The following is a 20301-nucleotide window of genomic DNA, read 5'->3' on the forward strand; positions in this document are numbered from 1 at the left end:
TACTTACACTCGTATACACTCGAGTGACACGAATCGTAATTTGTTTGATTACTGGGAAAATTACAAATATCCTTTTCAAATCTCTCTTTTTTTTCTTTTTTTTTTTTTCATTTCTTTCTTACGATGTATGTTTTTCAATCATGATTGAGTATACTACCACTACGTTCGTGTCTCAAAGAGACGGAGTAATCGTTTGTAATTATGACACAGAGAAAAATAAGTAAAATCAATGGAAGCCTGACGATATTTTCTCGATATTTAATAAACGGAAAGTAATAAGGGATATTATTGACTTTGGCTTTGAAACTTCGCGTGTATGATATTTACATGCATGCCGTTATAATGGAAGTGAATGTTTTTTTTTAAACAAATTTTAATTTCGAAAGTAAATATTGATTGGTAACAGAAATTAGAAACGAAAATAGTACGGTTATTAAGAAGTGATTAAGAAATTATTCAATTAACAAGCTGATGCTTCATACGTTATACCTATTAATAACCATAATGCAAATGAAATTTAATTTGATACACGTCCTTTCAAAACAAGATATTTAGAATACATTGTGATCTTTATGAATTATCAATTATAATTATTAATTAACACGAGAACAAAGATTTATTATCCTTCCATTCAATCGAAATTGTCCTTTCAAAGCCACTTTGCATATATCATCCATATTACAATTATTCAAATTTACAAACCAAGCAAGAGAATTCCAACTTGCAAAAAGATACCCAAAAAGATAAATTTCTCTGCTTTATCCCATTTTTTTCCTTCTTTAATACGAAATGTTCCATCCAATTATCTAAGACAAATAATTTTTCCTCGACGCAATCACATTTTGAACTTTCACTTACCGTAAATCGGTATGCAGCATCGAATTCACGTACACTTACCACGCTGTTTCTCGGGCTCGTGCTCAACGATGAAGGCTGGAACGGCCGTGACCATTTGATAATCCGCCTCGGCCGCGTCCTGCTCCTGTTCCTGCTTCGTGGCGAGCAACGCCTGCATCGCACTCGCGTCCCCGCAGCTTCTCCTCGTGTACTTCGTCCTCGAAACCCTCAGCAGGGCGGCTGGACTGATGCTCTGACAGTTGTCCCGCGGTGTGGACGTCCCCGGTGGCTCGTCCAGGGTCGTCGGGCTCGATAACGAAAGGGCCACGTCATCGGCGCTGTGCCGCCTCGACTTCGACAGCCTCTTAAACATTCTTCCACCTGCAACCAAAATCGAAGAACCGTAAAGGTTAGTCGTGCATCGACGAATTGTAGAGTTTCGAAGAGAAAAGGTTGTTTCATTTGGAAGGAATCAGCTTCAGATTTCTTTTTTTTTTTTTTTTATTATTCTCTATCAGTTATATCTTTGATTAATAAATTGTGGAATTTGGAAGAGAAGATTCTTGTTTCTATTAAAGTGGATTCTAATGAAATTTGTTCGAAATTATTTAAAATTCTGCTCTAAATTATAAAATAAATTTGTAATTTAAATAGATTTAAATTAGGTTTTTCTTTTATTGGCTCCTTGTCATTATGATAGCCAGCTAACGATTTATTAAATATGTTTAATTTTGATTGAAATTTGAAATTTGCTGCATATTTAAAAAAAAAAAGAAAGAAATAAGTAGCTCGAGAAAAAAATCAATCAACGAATTCCTACAATTTTTCAAGCAACTAATCCGTTCATTCACCTTTTATCACAGAACGTGGTTCAATTTTTATTTCGATTTCAGGTAACGGTCATGCGCAGCAACGCTTGGCATCGATTGCGGGTCAAATTCCTCCTGTCGAACGCGAGCTACCTTGAAATTTAGCTTCCCTCTAAAAAAAAAAGAAAAAAAAAACCGATACACAATCGCAAAAAAAAAACGGGAAACATAAAGGCCGTATTCGTTACGTTATATAATAGTCGATACGCTTCGATCCATGACTTTCCATAACTTCCCGATTTACCGTTTTTCGATTCCTCGTACAAGCAAACCCGACGCAACAACGACGGCTTTTCGATTTTTTTTTTTTTTTTTTCAAAGAGAACTAACAATGAACGCGATATAAATCATCCAGCGGAGTTATAATCGATCGAATTTGTTCAAAAGAAGAACAACACCGCGTATATGTTCCTATGATTCGAATCAATGAATATTGAAAAAAAGGAGAGCGAGGGAGGGGCTGGTATGGATAAATGAAAAGAGCATAGCTGAAAGAGAGTAACTGTTGTTTGATGTTGTTTTCTTTTCATTTATTCGTTCAATCTCTCTGTAACTGGATATATTCGTTTGTTAACAAAACAGAAATTTAGTTTTTTTTTATTTTAATTGGAAGGAAAGATAGTTTGTTAATCTCAACGTAACAGTTTAATAAACGATCCACGTAACAATTTATATCCTTGGAATAGAAAATATCTTTAAAATCTTCGCAAGATATATCTTTTCTTCGTAAATGTGATCATTTATAACGATACAATGCTTGATAATATCAGTCTGAAATCAGTTGCGATGTAACGTAATATGACACAATTTTCAGTATCATGTGAAAAATCGAAAACGAGATTCAACAAAGTCCATTTAACGGGACGAGGAGTAGAGTGAAACTTTTTCCCCGATCATTTGCTTGTTCCGCGCCGCTCGTTTCTCTTCTTGCTGCGTGTAAGCTTCGTCATAAAGCTAAGGGAGCAAGAACCTATTCAATACGCCTCGAAGGTCGTGTCGAATGCGACGACCCGAACACGAGACCAACGATCCCACAACTATTAATGTTTCGTCGATCTACACCGTTGTTCTAATTAGGGCAGACTTTCTCAATCCTTTTTTCTGTGAAATTTCTTTTTTGTAGTATTCAAGTACAATAATTTCACGATACTTTAAAAATTTTTAAAATTGATTTTAAAAATGATGAATGGCACCACGAATGGCATTGTCTTTGAATCAATTAAGTTGTTTTAAATAATATGTTTAAAATTGTCAAACAAAGGTAACTAGTAATTCGAAAAATTTCTTTATGATTTCTTAAAAGTCGCGATCTACATGTTGGAAACCATTGAGTTAGAATTAAAAGAGAATTAAGTTAATAATAATTCCGAATTTACATTCGTTGTATAAAATTGAGATAATTTTATTATATTTTATTGTTTATCGCGTTATACCAAATTCTAGGTGAAATATTTTCTTTCATATAATTGCACTTAGAGATTTTGGAAATGGTACAACTAAAATATCACGAGATTCGAGAAAAACATCTGATATTTATCAAATCATTGCAAAGAACATACAAACCATTGCATCGCTTTGATATCGAAACTCTTTTTACACGATTCGTTCTAAATCTTCTTTTTCGAGATCGCCAAACGATACCATTCGCCACAAGGTGCAACTAAAGAAATAAAAGAAGACAGCAGGAAGAAATCATCGGCCACTCACCACATTCTTCCGTTATCAGATACACTTTATATTTCAACTTTACTGTTGACCACGACTCATAAACAAATGCTCTGTTTCAAATTCAAATCTCGCCTAAACATGCATCCTTTATTCCATTTAAACCGACTTAATTAATACAAAACCAAAAATAACTTTAAAAACCTTGCTCTCCCATTAAAAAAATTACTTGTTCCAACATCGTCCACAATTACACAATCTCGTCTCACTTAAAAATTACCAACCAAGCACATTATAAAATCCCAACACCGGTGTTCCAAATCCCGATATTCACGATATTCTCTCACGAAAAAAAAATCGTTGAGATTATCAACGAAATTCAACGAAAGAAATCGGGACACGGTAGCAGCGCATGGCATGGAGCGACGCGAAAATGAGGGAAAAACGGCGGTCAAGAGCACGAGGTCGTGGCCGTTGAAACGTCCCGTGTAACAGTGCCATTACGGCCGATCGCGGGATATTATTTTCGAACGGCGGTAGCTCGGCCGCATGGAGAGCAATTAACTTCTCTCTCGCGGTCGACTACGAAGGCCGCACGCTATTATTTATTTTCCCTCGCCAAGGTCCTCTGGTCTTGGAGAGATACAAGGAGGGAATGGAGAACGGAACCGTCTCGTGGATGCGAACGTCTTCTTACGTACTTCTTCCATCCCTCCTCGCCGAATTTAAGGGACTATTGAATGGTCCAATTTTGAACAGTGAGGCGCATGGTTTTTCGATTAATTAACAGTAATAATAATAATTGCGAAAAATAAAGCCGAGTTGGTTAAGTAAGATCGATGTGAAGATTTTTTTAATTTCTTTTATGAAATTATAATTTCTAACGCGGATTATAAAGATTATAGTATTGGTTTTTTTATTGTCATTTGTTAAGTTGAGGTTTTTTTTTAATGCTGACGTAAGGGTTGATTCCTCACTTTTTCAACAGGATATGCGCAAGATTCTATAAAAAGGAATCAACGTCAGTCAATGTAGCATTAATTAACCGCCTTGAAATACCGATGTTCCTATCGATATCTTCATTCTTCGTCGCCTTATGTAACTTTTAATCGTTATAAATTGCACACAGTGGTTACGCACAGTTTTTACTTCAAAACTCAACTATTAACAATAAAAAGAAAAAAAAAAAGTGAAATTTTGAACAGACGTAACAATAGTCTTCAAACTTCTTACTTCAAAAAAAAAAAAAAAATTACCCAAATCATCGAAAACATTTACGTAACAGATAATTACAACTCGATACAATACGATACGAAAATTTCAAATAAGCTTAATAAACGCGAGAAAGCTTGGTTAAAAAAAAAAAAAAGAAAGAAAAATAAGATATTCTCACTTCAAAACTAATTAAAAATTACATATCCTTCTAAGGGGAAGGAAAGAGGTCGCAAATTATTCGCTTCTTGCAGAATGAAATTACGTATTTCGAGAAAAGAAATTGAGAAACACTGGGCTAAAGTGTGGAAAGACGAGCAATTAAACGATCATCCTCCTCGCGCTAGAAGAAGAATCCACCACGAGTTTCGAGTTTCTATCTCGACTTAGGAGCCTCCATTTAACCCGAAGCGTGACCCCGTGACCCCTTTCTTCCTTACCAGAATTACAGAAGCCACGCATCGAACGGAACAACGTTCTCTTGTCGCCAACGTGGCCGCTCATCTTTCCACTCGGTCAATTAGCCCGAACGAGCGAGAAGAAAGCGAACGCCGATCCTCTCTTTTCTCAATTGCACGTTCTCTGCACGGTGTGCGCCGGTTTTGCTCGTAAATTAACCGTTTTGCAGTGAAAGTGGCCTGATTTTATCAACGAAACGGCAGGAAGAGGTCCCTTCTTTTAAGAGAGACGCTCAGATCGGAAAAGGATCTTCTTCCTTTCGCGATCACCGGATACTACGCGGCTATATATACATGTATTCGTCTTGTGTGTGTCTGTTGCTGGATCGAGGACAGCAAGAAAGAGAGAGAAAGAGAGAGATCCACTTTTATTTACGAAAATACATCGAGAAACGGTAGATAAATGAGATCACGTTATATTAAGTCGATATTTAAAAAGAAAAAAATACTTGTTACACTCTGACCCTTTCAAGGGGGGGGCGCATCATCGATCACAGCGAGGATAGCATTTTACGATGGCGGTTTGAGCCTGTGCCAACTGTGCAGAGAAAAACTCCCGCCCGCGTGTTGCGCAACTTTCAATTTTCGTTTTTTCTGCTTTTCAATTACGAACACGCTCGCGCGCCAAACAACCCGTCGGTTTCAATCCGAGCCTTTTCTCGTTTCCTCGGCGCTCGTCGCGCCGATTTCGCGAGGCAACGGCGCGTGCATTCAAACCCGGCACATGCCCTCCTCTCCTCCTCCTCCGCCAACGGCCGAAATTAATTCACGCGCGGATTTTCTTCGTCGTATCGTGTCGTGTGTCTGCAAAGCGTGAACATTGACGCGTACGTGAAACGGGACCGGTTGCTTGGTCGGTCGGTTGGATCTCCTTTCGCGTGTGTTTTTTAGAAACGCGTTAAACGCGCCTCGACGACGGATCGAGGACAAATTTGGGAGGAAAAAGCTTATGAGAATTGAAGTTCCCGGAAATTCACGATTATTGTTTGGTTAAACGTTTGGCGCGTTGTTTCTAATTATTCTCGTTGGGACGTAGTAGTTGTTGGAACGTTTAATATTTGTCGGAAAGGGGAAATTTTCGTAAGGAAGGATTATCACGATGGATTATTTGGACGATGGATTTTGAATTTCTTTTTTTTCTTTTTTTTTTTTTCAGTTTGATAGTTGCATTTTTCGAAAGTGAAGAAATTTTGAGCGAAATAAGGAGGAATGAATAAATAAATGGTTGTAGGGAGAATATGCATTGGCATAATTTCTATAATGATCCTTCGGGAGAAGGAATAATATTTTATTCGAATTGAAGTTGCTTTCAATAATGAATAATTAATTTTAAATCGAATTACAATTACAATTTCGATAAAGTGAAATCGAACGGGATGGAATGGGTCGTGGTGATTCGAATCGCAATTAATCGGCAAGATTAACCAGGCAATTCGTCACAATCGAATTGTCCGGTTGATAGAAATAATTAAACACTATTTAAACGGCCGCGTGAAGTCATACTTGTGCGTCGAGCATCTTACACACGTGGCTTAATAGGAAACGATTGGTTCTGCTGAATGAGCCATTAGATTGCTTGGCTATCCATTGATTCCATTTAAAGTACTGTTAATTAATCCAATCGGAGTGGAATCATTATCAAAATCGGTGTATACCCATATTAATTAGCCGATATTCGCGGCTTCATCGCTCGTGATAATATATGCAACGGGGAGAATTATTTTTTAATGAAGCGATTTCATCAATGATAATGATTTTCGATCGAATGAAATACGAATTTTAATTGTACAATATATTTTCATTAGTAATATTATGTTGTGAGCGTTACGAAGGTTTTCATTCGAATATTAATCGATAAAGTAACGAATAATATATTACACATTAAAGATAATATAATCTATCTGTATGGAAATATGGAAATTCACAGAATTTTTAAAACAAAGCACTTGTTATATCCTGACCAATTCCACGAAATTTTCCATTAATATTTAATCATGATAAAATTTTCATTTGAAGAATATTAATTTCTGCGACACAAAGGAAAATAACTTTTGACGATATCTGATAGGATTGTGTCGATCAAGAGGTTTCCTCTGTCTAAGAAATCTCCCTTGAGACTGATTCTTCTTGTTACAAGAAGAACCTCTCATTTCCCCCTCTTCATCAAAGATGTTCATCGACATTGTCGTGATTAAGCACGTGGATGCTGGCACGGTTATAAATTTCGCTCGAAAAGCTGACATTCCAGAGAGAAGTTTATTTAATTCTCACGAACGATTATATCGCGATTCTGAATTTAAAAATATCTTTTATCACTTGAATCATCACTGATAAAATTACTGATATATTAAACCGAATTAAATATCATTTATCACTTTTCTCAATTAACTTATCTCGATCAATGACATTTACAACTTAGAATTCATTTAAAATTTAAATGAACAATGAACAATCGAAATAACAATTATTTCTCCGATCGAGACAATAATTACCTCACCCTCACATCATCACGAGCCACGAGAAAGGGGACGCTGAACCGACAACGTCACTCCCAAACTTGCCGACCGCGCAATCGTCCATCATCGTTCGACTTTCGAGGAGGAGAGGCGAGGATCGATCCTCGTGTACTGTCGGAAAAAAAAAAAAAAAAAAAAAAAAAAGATTCTCCTTTTTTTCATCGATCACGTCAACAGGTTAGGACGCTCGTCGTCGCGAAGAAGGAAGACACGCGGCCGCCAATTAACGCGTACGACAGATAATCGCGCGGACTCGTTAATTCGCGCGGAAACCACCTGTCCGCTCGCGGACGGCCGACATGTGACCGGTCCCCACATCGCGAGAGGATCGCGCGGGGCCCGGCAGCGGGGCCCCCAAATCGACGCTGCAGATCTTTGGACACAGGGACTCTCGAAACGGGGCGACGATTATAATTGCGTACGACGGTAGGCTTTTAACCGGTCGACACTCCTGCCTGTTTACGGCCCCGATTCTGTCAGCTTCGATTAAAGCCACGGGCCGATGTTTGACAGATTGAGCGGAGGAGAAGGCTCGAGATACTCCTCGTCCCTCTTTATCGAGAATTTTTGAGGAAGTCGCGGGCAGCACGCTCTTTTTTCTTCGTTCGAAGGATTGGTTAATGAATCCTTCTGGGGAGGAGAAGAATTTCGAGAAAGTTTGACGACGTTCGAGAGAGAGGGTTTGGTTCGCTTCTTTCGAGAGTCTATTGAATATTAAGTGAATTATGCAATGCATCTTAAATAGGATATAAATGCAAATTCTACACTCGATGATGATCTTGAAATAATTGAAATAATACGAAAATCATTGGGGATGAATCGACGGAAGGAACGAACAAAATTCGACGATACAGAAACGAAAGAAAACTATCCATTGTTGATGAAAACCATCTCACAAATTCTATTCGCACAACAGTTTCGTTCCATCACGAAAATTAGAAAAAACGAAATTCTTTGCGCCTCGCATACCTGTTGCGACGAACAAAGCCGCGACGTTCAACATCTTTCACACTCCCCCTCCTCTCTAATCCGACTCTCTTTTATTGGTGATCTCGAATGGCGGTTTCGCGCACACGGAAGCAATTGTACAACCGTGTCGATCGTAATTTTCTTGCGGGCAGGAAAGAGCAAGTTTCCACGTTAAAAGGATCCGTTTCTCCTGAATTTTTGGAAAACGCTTGGATGAGAGCCGAAACGTTTTCTTCGTTTAAATATTCATACGCGCGGCGCGAACGAACGGAACTAATGGTCGGAGGATGATGAACGACGAGGCGCGTTGCGAAATGGAAAATTAAAATTTCTCGGCCATCCTCTTTCGCTTGGCTGGCTACGACGAACCGGTGGCTCGAGCGGCTCGGATCGTTTTGATTCGAACGAGGCGATAATTACGAATTCTAGGAGACGAGGATTTGTGGATTGTTTTTGTTATTGGTTGAACGTGTGTATATCTTTCTTCGTTCGTTCGTGATTTATTCGTGAACGAAAGACGAATTGTACGATAATTTTTAGGTTCGATCAAATTTATAACAAACTGCTTTGAAATTATTATTATACTTTTCTTTTAAATTTTTTTTTTTTTTTTTTACTATTAAGTGTAGGTGTAGAATTTAGATTTTTCATCTCAATTTGCAGATATTGTTTTGCAAATGTTCAACAAATAAAAATATACTAAATTGTTGTGTTTCTTATTTAAACAATATTAAGACATAATTATACGAAATCTTGTTCGAATCAAACGATCTTTCGAATCGTAAAAGTAAATTTTCTAAGATATACGAAACATTTTCGTGAGAACGTTTTATTTCTCTCATAAATAGTATAAATTTCACGCGAAAATATTTTCGGTTCTGGAGGACGTGCTTCTCTTTTTTAAAAAAAAAAGATTCAATATCGAACGACGATACGAGATAATAAAATACGACATCGATAAAATAGTAGGAATTGGCGGATAATAACCTATAAAAATTTCATCCTTAAATGAGACATCAATTATTACTTTTTTTTTTTTTATACATCCGGTCGATTTCACGCGTCCTTAATTAAACGTTTTTTTTTTTCGGGTATTTTACGATTTCCTCGATACGAGGAAAAAGTGGTATTAATCAAAACTTTCAAAAGCTATGAAAAAAACTCCGAGAATCAAACGAGAATCCTTTCAAATCTTGATTTTTATCTTCAACTTTTTTTTTTCTTCTTCCCTTCTTCTCCTAATAAAGGTATAACAATTTCTTCGAATTAGTGTGATCGGAATCAACGAGTTTAATTCCTGCAATTATTCCAACTTGAATGCCACAACAATTGAACTTTCACGTAAATTAAACGGAATAAGAAATAATTCTGATCCGTTGCGCCGACAAGAAAAGATTAAATCACGATTAAGCATCTTAATTCCTCCTCAGAGTAGACAACATATTTCAGTAAGAATTCTTGTTATCCCAAGTTATCTAGCGAGAATCTTGTGCATCTAAATTAAACCTGACAACTCTCTTTTCCATACTATTCGAAATGCTATTCTAAACATTCTCCTGGTTAATTTATAATGATAAATCGTCCGGTTTCATCAAGAAGGTTAGACTCTCTAAGGTAAGAATCTCTTTAAAAAAAACCGCCAATCGATTAATAGGATGAAAAATGGGCTTTTTTCTTTCCGGCTCCATCGCCATTAACCGCTTCATCAATCAATATATTCGAAGGAAAAGAATTTTCACCGGCTAATTACGTAAACGAGATATTTTCTTCTTAGTTTCTCTTGATCACTTTATACGCCGTTGCATAAATATCTTGCTTTTCGTTTTACTTAATAGTATTAATAACGATAGTCATAGCGCCACTATTACATCTATATATTGCATATAAGAATTGTAAAACGATTGAAAATCGTACTTCATCCTTATAAAAGTGAGAGCAGAGAAGATATAAGAAAAGTAATATGTAAATACAAAAAGAGATGAGTTATTAAAAAGACTACCAGTGGCAACTTGTTAATCGATTCACCACCTTAGATCAAATTACACGAAACCGCAGAGCAACCTGCAACCTTCATTTCAATCAAGATACATCGATAAAACCACCAAATATTGACGATAAATATCCCTAATAAAGATACTTTAGAAGAAACCAAACAAAAATGTATATCTACTATTATTTTACAATGATATACAATTGAAATAAATCTTAACTGTTTTCGGAGTGAGAAATATAAACTACAAAATTATTATAAAAATTTACAAACGAATTCAACAGCGATTACATTTCTGTTCGAGTAAGCAGAATTTTTTTAAACTCGCGAAAACTAAATCAAAGGGAAGTTTAATCGGCAGCTTTATCGACTGACGAAAATTTCGCTCGAATCCAATTAATTGTTCAATCCCGTTGCTCGCGATGCGCTCGATTCCATCGCTGCAACATACGCGCGCGCTACGCCCCAGGCTGGAGAAAGTCCTCGCGCGGTTGCAATGCGCCTTCGTGCCATAGAGGGAATATTATTGCACGGTTTCACGTAACGCACGTGCCGAGTGACGCGAGGACACGGTTCCGCTCGAGCTGACAATCGGCCATCGAGGCCATCCGCCAAGGTTTTGCGCGCGATGCGCTCCGCGATGTGGACGTCGTGTTTCGAGAACGCGTTCCAGGTGAAATCGGGACGTGAATCGATCGTTTCCAAGTTCGAAACGGTTGATTTATCCGCGTTCGAGGGATATATCTCGAATGGCTCGCCTCGTGATCGAGGAGCTTCCGGGATCATCGCGGAACAGATCCGATACGATATTTTTCATTTGAACGTCCATTTGTATGGATTTTCGTGGTTTTCGTGTCGAGAATGGTTCGAGAGAGTTCGAAGAAAAGATCCAATTTTTGGTTTTAGTTTTAACTTAAGAAAAAATTTGTCGGTTTGTCGGAAAGAGGAATTATAATTGAAGGGTTTGGAAAAGAAATGATTCGTTCGATTGAAAATAATTGGGATTTGAAAATTTGATACTTTCTTTCTGATATTAAAATTCGAAATCGTTCAAAGCCATTTATATCGAGGCATTTGGTAGAATTTATTTTCAAATATGGCAAAAAAATTTCCATCACCTCGAACGAGTTGAAGGAACAATCTTACGAATGTGTGGAAATTTTATTGTGGAATTTGTTGGAAATATTGGAATTTATTCATTTCCATTCTACGTTGCATTTATTTCAAAAATTCCCTTCATTTCAAAGGATCAAAGAAATCCTAATACCTTAAACGTGATATTTTAAACGAGATTTCTAATCAGGAGAAATCTCACGGAAGTTCATTCGATTTTTTTCCCCCCGCAGAAATCCTCGGCAAGAAATATGCCGAAAATTTCACTTGTGTTTGAGAAGAAGAATCACCAACGTAATAACTACAATTAAATAACCTCGAAGATGGTGCGCCGCGGTTGACCCCAAGAAGAGATTTCCAAGCAAAGGAGAAATCTAACGAGATTTTATCGCGGAAGTTCAGTCCTTTATTCCGAGTGGATGTTAAGTAGGACGTCATCGAATTTCCATCTCGTGTCCACGTGATCTTTCTCCAATTTTACGAGGGAAAATTGCAATTTGTATTATGTATTGCGTTGAAATTTAAATGATGAAATTGAAAAAATTTATTCGCGATATTTCGCGATCGAGAAACGTAAAATAACGTTTTATCAAAAATTCTTTATCAATTATTTTAAATATAAAATATATTATAAATTTGAATTATTTTCTATATAATTATTTTTTTAGATAACGTAAGAATTCGCTATTATTTTAAAGAATCGTTCTTACCAATCATTCGTTGTTGTCAATTTCATCATCGTGTATATGTATAATTCTATCGAAATTAATAGATATTATATCGATAAATTTCAAAACCTCAAGTAATATCTCATTATTTCGCCAATGAAAAATTCTTGTGCATTTTACAACGACTTGCATAATGATAAAACACGAGCATAAATTTAATCCCAAATTATCCCGATTATTTCGCATTTCAGATTTCTAACACGTATAATTTTCCTTCCTACAATTAAGTTATCATTAAAGAGGGAGGGGAGGGGGGAGGGGGGGGGGAAATGAATACGCATACATAAATACCCAACCAGCCAAATACCGAAACTTGTATAACCACTTCTACACTTCATCAAATATTCGAATGCAAAGAACAAACACTTTCATAACTCACCCACACTTGCCACGCTCCGTCCACATTTCGATAAACACATTGGAAAATCCCTCTCACATATCCCGAATTCCCTCTTAACACCTCTCAAACTGATTACGTATTTAGTAATAAACTCGTAGTTGCACAACTAAACTCGCGGCCAATTTTCCACCTTTGAACACACGATTATTTCTTTCTCCCTTTCTGAACAATTTCAGAACAGAACAGAAATTCGTACAACTAATCGAAGAACTTTCTACTCGCCAGATCGATAAGAATGGCACCAGAGAGGAGGAGGGGGGAGATATCGCGTTTCGTCGCAACCGTATCAAACCAATTCCCTTTATCTTCGCTTAATGCGTCAAAAATTCTCTCTCTTTCTTCCTTTCTTTCTTTCTCTCGACATTTCACCGGTTAATTACGTTCGGTCGATCAGTTTTCTTACTTTATCTACGAGGAAGTTTTCGCGCCATTTCGAAATCGGCCGTGATCCTCGAGCGGAACGATGCATTTCTATTTTCACCATTTCCCTCTTCCCAACTGGGGAGTTCCATTTCTGCGAAGAGAACGTTTATGTAGAGTTGAGCCGAATTTTTTTCCTTCGCCCCGTTTTGTTTTCTTTGTTTGTTCTGCTGGTAAGTTTGTTTCAACGTTCCAGTTTCATCGATTCGAAGTAATAACAGAGAAGGAAAGGGAATGAGATAGATTGCTTAAGAGAGATGATTATACATTGCTGCGTAGTTAGAAATTATACGAGAGAAGGTAGAATCATTGTATCATTGATCTTTTTAAAATATTGAATGAAACTTCGATGACTGATAAAAATAATTTTATAATTAACAATAAGATAAAACTATCTCTAGAAATTTGTATAGAATTAGGATAATATTTGCAATAGCAATTGCTATATCTTACTATATAATTATTATAACATTACTTTGAAAAATCAAGCGTAACACATATATTTTTATCATTCAAAATTTTAGTAGCAAGCGTATAATATATGATGCTGAATAGCAAAACACATGACACATTTATAATAATATACATTGTGCGTATGAGACTCAATATTAACATTTTCCAACATTTCATTAACCTCGTCTTTGATATTATCACCATAATCCAGAAGTGCAATTTCAATCGTTCAATCGACGAGAATTTTTCCAGCATATAGGATATAATCTGCACAAAAATATTCGTTTATTCGCAGTCGTTATTTTTCCATCCAGCGATGACGCGTGCCAGACACGTTCTTCATCCTTTCACTCGTGCAAATCGATCGGCAGCATTCTCTACAGATTCTCCTATGGATCCATGTGAAAGAGCGTACATCTAATAATAAAATCGCTTCGAGGAAGTATTCAATTCTAATGTATTTATTCTTCCGTTAATATAATCACGAATCTACTCTCTCTCTACTGACATTTTACTGACCAGATACCTGAGCATCATAGACAACAGTCGCGTGTATTACTCGAAGAAAATATATATCACAGCATTCGATTATATTTCATCATTTCGTAAAATTCAGCAATGCAAGATAAATTAAGATTTCGAATGTTTTAGGAATTTTCATTCGATTTATTTCCAATATTTCATATTCTTCCATTCATAAAACTCGTTGGAATTATACGAGAGAGTTTAATCGCTGCGATTCATGAAGCTGATCTTAAAATATATCTCTCGGTGCACTTGAAATATTCCTTTCGTTAAATCAACTGTAAGTTCAAACGAAGTGATTAAAAGACACGGTGAGTCGAGATCTACGAATATATTCCGAAAGAAGGTCCGAGAAACTAGACATCAGAGGCAATGGTCTAGATGAAAAGCTCTAGATACGAGGGAGCCTCGGGTCTCGAATAATTCGCATCGGAATCTACGATAATGGGTTCTGATAGCGATCAATGATTTTCATGCAATTTTACGGATTTGCGTGATGTGGGCATCGATTATCGTCGAGGATCGTTCGAAATTACAGTTGAAAATAATCGCAAGTAATTATTATGATTCCAGCGAAGATCGAGAAATTTAAAAAAATTATCGTTCTAGATTTTCTAGATTCTATCTTTCCACATTTGCTCCATAAATTTTGATACCATAAATTCAAATCATACTTTCTTAATCTGGAAAATCTTTGCGTCTCGTGTACGAAAAAAAACTCTTATTTTCTATTCTTTGATATGATATTTGCATTAATAACGATACATTTAAATAACTATCGTTATATTTAAAATAATTATCAATATTTCATAAGAAAATAAAATCACTTTATCCTTTTTTCTCGAAACACATATCACAAGAAATAATCGTCTCTCCATTTGTAACCGTTCAAAAGATGAAAGGACACCGATGTTTCGGATAAATGCGAAACGCTACTTAATTACGCCTCTCTCATAAATTACAGCACTGGAAATTCGGCCTTTTGATCGGCAATTTGACGGCTATTCTACCCGCCTGAACGGAAGATATTTCTTCTTTAATGTTCCAATTGTGGCGCGACAAGCATCGTGAACGCCCCTTTACATTCAATTACTCGTTAACATGAATTCCACACGGCTGAGAAATGAAATGGCTTTGGCCACGGTGTTTCTAATCGTTCTTTGCTCGAGGAACTTGCTCCAATGTTTGCTCGCCTGGCTTTTATAGCCGTTTCATCAGTTACCAGTCACCCGTTGCTTCCGTCGATTTTGTATTATGCATGTATTCCCTTTCCTGGGGTTGCATTAATCACGTTGATTAACCTCCTCGACAATACGGTAATATCGACTGTTACGTAAAATTAAGATTGTTTGTTCTGTAACCGCTTCCTCCGCTGTTCTCTATACTTTGAAAACAACGTGTCGCTTTTACAATCGAAACCAAATATTATTTAACAATTATATTCTGTTCGATTCGATCGAAATTATTCTACCATAATATATGTACATATTATTTTGTAAAAATGTAATAATTGATATACGCTGTATAATTTGAATTTATTGCTTCTAATTCACGTCGCTTATTTTCGAATTATATTTTTGAGCGTTTGTCCATCGATCCACAATTAAACGCATATCCATCGCGAAATTTCAATGCAGTGCAATTATCTCTCTTCAAATAGCTTCGATCCCGCGTTTCTCCAAGAACACACATCCAACGGCTACTTGGGAAAACGCGACGATCAGATCTCGCGGCAATTTGCACGTGAGCGTTTCAATAGACACGTCGATGCTGGTATGCGCATTGTGGGCCGAGATTCAGTCGCATTCCTTTGCACAACCGGCAATTTAAACGATTGATATAATGTGACGGGCGTAATTTACCAAGAATCAATCGCGAGTGTCAACCACGCTCTCTCTCTCTCTCTCTTTCTCCCAGAATATCAGGTTCGATTGGGAAAAATCGGATCGTCGGAGGATGTTGATACTTTCGATTCTTGCGAGTATTGATTTCCTGCATGGTTGATTTTCGATAATACGAGTCGCTTTCTTGGATAGATGTTTATTATTATTTTTTTTTATTAAATCACAGCTCATATAGATAGAAAGTAAGGAGAAATAAAAAGAAGTGTACGAAAATTGAAATGAAAGTTGAAAATAAATAAGTTGATCCGAACGTGGAATTTTCTCAAAGTGGATGCTTATTCGTGATATGTTTTTTCCTTTTTTTTTTTTTTTTTGTAGAAATATAGTAGAAAGTATGTTACGATAGAAAGTATGCGAGGAGTAAGAGATAAAAATATAGGAATGAAAGTAAAATTATAAGGATGAAAAAATTTTCAATGGAATTGAATTTGTAAATTTTGCAATGATGATTAAATTAAATGTTCGATACTTTGTATCGATTGTTTATCGATTCGAGTATCGGGTCTTTGAACGGCTGCATCATTGAAATGGTTAAGAAAGATTACTTTTAGCAGTAGAGGACGATAGTAATAAGCGAGTAACGATAATAAATCAATTGCGCCAAAGTCGATTGTTAACAATCGCCAATGATGTGTTTATCACTCGGTGTATTGGTCAATAAATCAATTCTCTAATTCTGAGAACTTGTCGCTACCATAATTTTAATTTAATCCACTCTAACGAACAATTCCCCCTGCAACTCTCATTAATCGTTTCTTGCTCTTATCTCCTATATTTAATTCAACGTGTCCACCATTTTTATCCTGTTCTATCGCTCTAATTTATCTCAATAGGCGCCTCCACTTTCAAGAATTCCACCGATAAATTCCATCGGAGAAAAGAAAAATTGTTACAACGTGAAAGTATCGAATCCATTTACGATTGAACTAGAAATGTGTCTGTGTGAATTCGATTCGAGCTTGTCTTCGAAATATACATATATCCGCGTATGTCGGCTGAATTGAATTGAAATCGCAAACAAAGAATATTCAAAGATCTAGAACCAGATTGGAGGTGAGTTCTTGGTTAAAAGGAAACTCTTTGTAAATGGTGACTTCGAATCATTCGGATTGGATGGAGATATAACGGTTATTGTGAATCAAATTATAAACTTAAAATACTGTACTGTTCACTTGATAGAAGTTGCATCGAATTCTATGGATTGCGAGGAAATGATTAAGACAAGAAACACCAGAATTCCTGAACTGGATTAAGAGATATAAACCTGCACACAAAGAAAAACAATGTACATAATAAGAGAATTGTTTTCTTGTTGATTTATATTGAATAAGATGATTTGTTCATAGATGAAAAATTAAAATTCCACTGTCATTCCACTTCTTCCTCTTACAATTATAATCTATCAATTATCTTTATCTTAGTCTCTTTTGTCTCATCGAAGGCTAAAATGCCAAAAGCTAGATCATTAAAAGTAAGTTTTAAAATAGATCATCGAGAGATATGTATATTATTAGAGGATAATAAACCATTGGGAGATGGATTATTAAAAGCTAGAATACCTAAGGCTAAACTTGGAGACTACAACTCGCCAGAATGACCGAGGGTTAAACCATTGAAGATTAGATTAATGAGGACTAAGTCATTCAGGATCACACAATTAAGCCAGATCATTAAGAGAGGTAGAATCATTAAGAGATTAAATCCAGTAAGTTCCTGAGAAAACGGTCCACAACGAGTTTGCAAACTTTGACAACACGTTCGACTTCTCTTTCCAATCCTAATTCACCCTCTCTCTCTCTCTCTCTCTCTCTCTCTCTCTCTCCACCCCCAATGTGCTCCAATTCAAAACGTCGAAAAATACTGTACTGCGGTGTAACTCGAGAGAATCGTGCGCATTTTTACACACGTCGCAAGTACATAAGTGCGAACGAGCCTCGGCCACGTTATTACACAGGTAATACACCTGTTACCATACCACGTTGCGTAAGCCTCTTCAGAGGCGAACCCTCGGCTCAAACTGGCCGCAAAGAATTCCGAGTACTTTCACTCGAGATGGTGTCGCGCATGATACACACACATATATAATGTTCAATGGTATACGATGAGATCGAAGAAAAATATTTTAGCGCATGCCGCGCAATTGGGTAAAATTCGAGTGAGATTAATCTTGGAAAAATTATTGCATGGAAGCATGGACTTAGACAGGTCTCGATTCGAAGATACGATGATAGTTCGTTCACCGAGTTAAATTAAAGATTTAGAGGAAAATTGTTATACTCGCTTATATCTTGTTGAAATTTTAAAATTGTTTATCGGGATGTAATAAATTGATAATGAATCGATCGACGAGATGATGATATCGATTAATCGATTTTCAGAGATTCGATCGTTATTGGAGAAATAATGATCATCTTGCAACAAAATTAAAATAAATAAATAATTTTATATATTAAATCAACGATTCGTGTAGCAAATTGTAACTCGGTGAGTAATCGAGTGAGTCCAAGTGATCGAAAGTGAAACACCTGACACGGTTTCAGATTGAGGCACGAAGAAACGAGATAAATAGGATATTTATCGACGCAACTCTAAAGTACAGATATATGTATATACATATCTCGATGTGTAAATCGATGAATAACGTAATCGGTGAAAAAAATTTTTAAAAATAGAAAAAAGGGGGGGAGAAAAAAATAAATTTATACATGCCACGAAACGGAACTGTATGAGTAATCTGAGCCTGTCGTTGATTCAACTACAAATTATCGGACGTGTATACACGATAAACTAAATCACGATCAGAAAATTTTATGACCAATTGCTTTACAGAAATACGTACTCCAAACGAATATGTTATATATATATATATATAATTTATCTCGAGTGTTGGCAATACAATTAACCATTGTGCTTACCCCTGATAATATTCGTGCATATTTTATTCTATATTCATTTTGCTATCGTACATTTACTGATCAAATAAAATATCTTTATCCTAAGTAAATATCGACAACTTTTATTCGAAGACAAATTTATTTCATTTTAAGATCAATTTGTACGTAAAAAAAAATCTTCATCGAAATATACTATTTTATTTTTTATCTTACGCGACGATTAAACGAATCTTGTCTTAAAGATAAATGTTGCAAAGCCACGAATCACAGAAATATAATAACATAGGATAAATCATTGATATAAAAAAGTTTTTCTTCCACACAGCAATCGAAAAAAATTAAACAATCATCCCGTGCACATCCACTTAATCCTCGCAAAAAGATCCTCCACTAATTGTTCCATTCGATCGTTACTTGTTCCAAGAAAATTTCCTTCAAGACGATGCATTAAAACACGATAAAGTGGCAATTCGCTTGGAGCAACTAAGTTTCCAACCAACTCGCTCTGCTTTCCTTCTACGTTGCCACTCGTTCTTCAGTTACGCCTTCATTATTTCGAACAAAAGAGATAAAAAGAGAGAGAAACGTTCTTCTAACGCATTCTAGTAAATCGGTGGCCATCTTTACACGTTTCTATTGAACATGACATAACTACGAAGTTTCTTCGACTTTCCCCGACCCTTCCCCCTCCCCCAAGTCAAATGGCCGCGCCACGTCTATAATTTTTGATATTACACACCATGGTTCGAGGCAACAGATGTTCCACCGTAAGTCAAACCGCTATTTACATAATACATTTCTCCCTGTTGGACCGTCCACCTGTGATCGAATAACGATAAAAGCGAAAAATCGAGTTTATTAAAAACGCGGTTGTTTTTTGAGGAGAGGAAGAAGATGAAAATGATTTTGTGGAAATGGAAAAGAAAAAAAAATGATGAAACGAGTGTATCGTATTCTTTATGTGTCATTTCCTTTAATTATGATTTTTAATCCTGAAATTTCGATTGACGATACGTGTTTGAAAATAAATAGAGAAAAGTGTTGAAAAGTATTGAGAAATATGAAATTATTATTGAAGCAATTGTAACTATAATTATTATAGTTATTATTACATTTTTCACCTCACTTTCTCTTATAAATATTAATATTGTATTTTTATTGTTATTTATTTTAAAGAGCAGTTTTTTTCAGAACAGATAAAAATTATTTCAAGGATTTAATATTATTTTTACTTCGAAAATTAGAAGACATAATTTAAAAAAAAAATTGTAATCTTATTTTCATAAATGAAACATTTTTATATTATTTTAGTTGTCGAATTAATTGCAATCGATAACAAGATCTGATT

General features: G+C 36.0%; 1 protein-coding gene across 2 annotated transcripts in view; it reads right to left on the reverse strand.

Annotated features, from left to right (window-relative positions):
• LOC100871431 (uncharacterized) overlaps positions 1 to 20301 on the reverse strand; it is a 100705-nt gene that overhangs the window by 17441 nt on the left and 62963 nt on the right. Inside the window, exons 1-2 of one of the 2 annotated variants that reach the window (XM_086914842.1) lie at positions 1689 to 1818; positions 898 to 1218 (exon numbers count right to left, since the gene is read on the reverse strand). In XM_086914842.1, coding sequence (XP_086770968.1) covers positions 898 to 1210 — 313 coding nt within the window. In that variant the 5' untranslated portion in view covers positions 1211 to 1218; positions 1689 to 1818. Of the gene's footprint in view, positions 1 to 897; positions 1219 to 1688; positions 1819 to 20301 lie in introns of those variants that run through there. The other variant, XM_086914841.1, reaches the window with a different exon arrangement.

Source organism: Apis florea, unplaced genomic scaffold (assembly GCF_048593485.1).
Source record: "Apis florea isolate Af1SG1 unplaced genomic scaffold, ASM4859348v1 contig_3747_pilon, whole genome shotgun sequence".
NCBI lineage: Eukaryota > Metazoa > Arthropoda > Insecta > Hymenoptera > Apidae > Apis > Apis florea.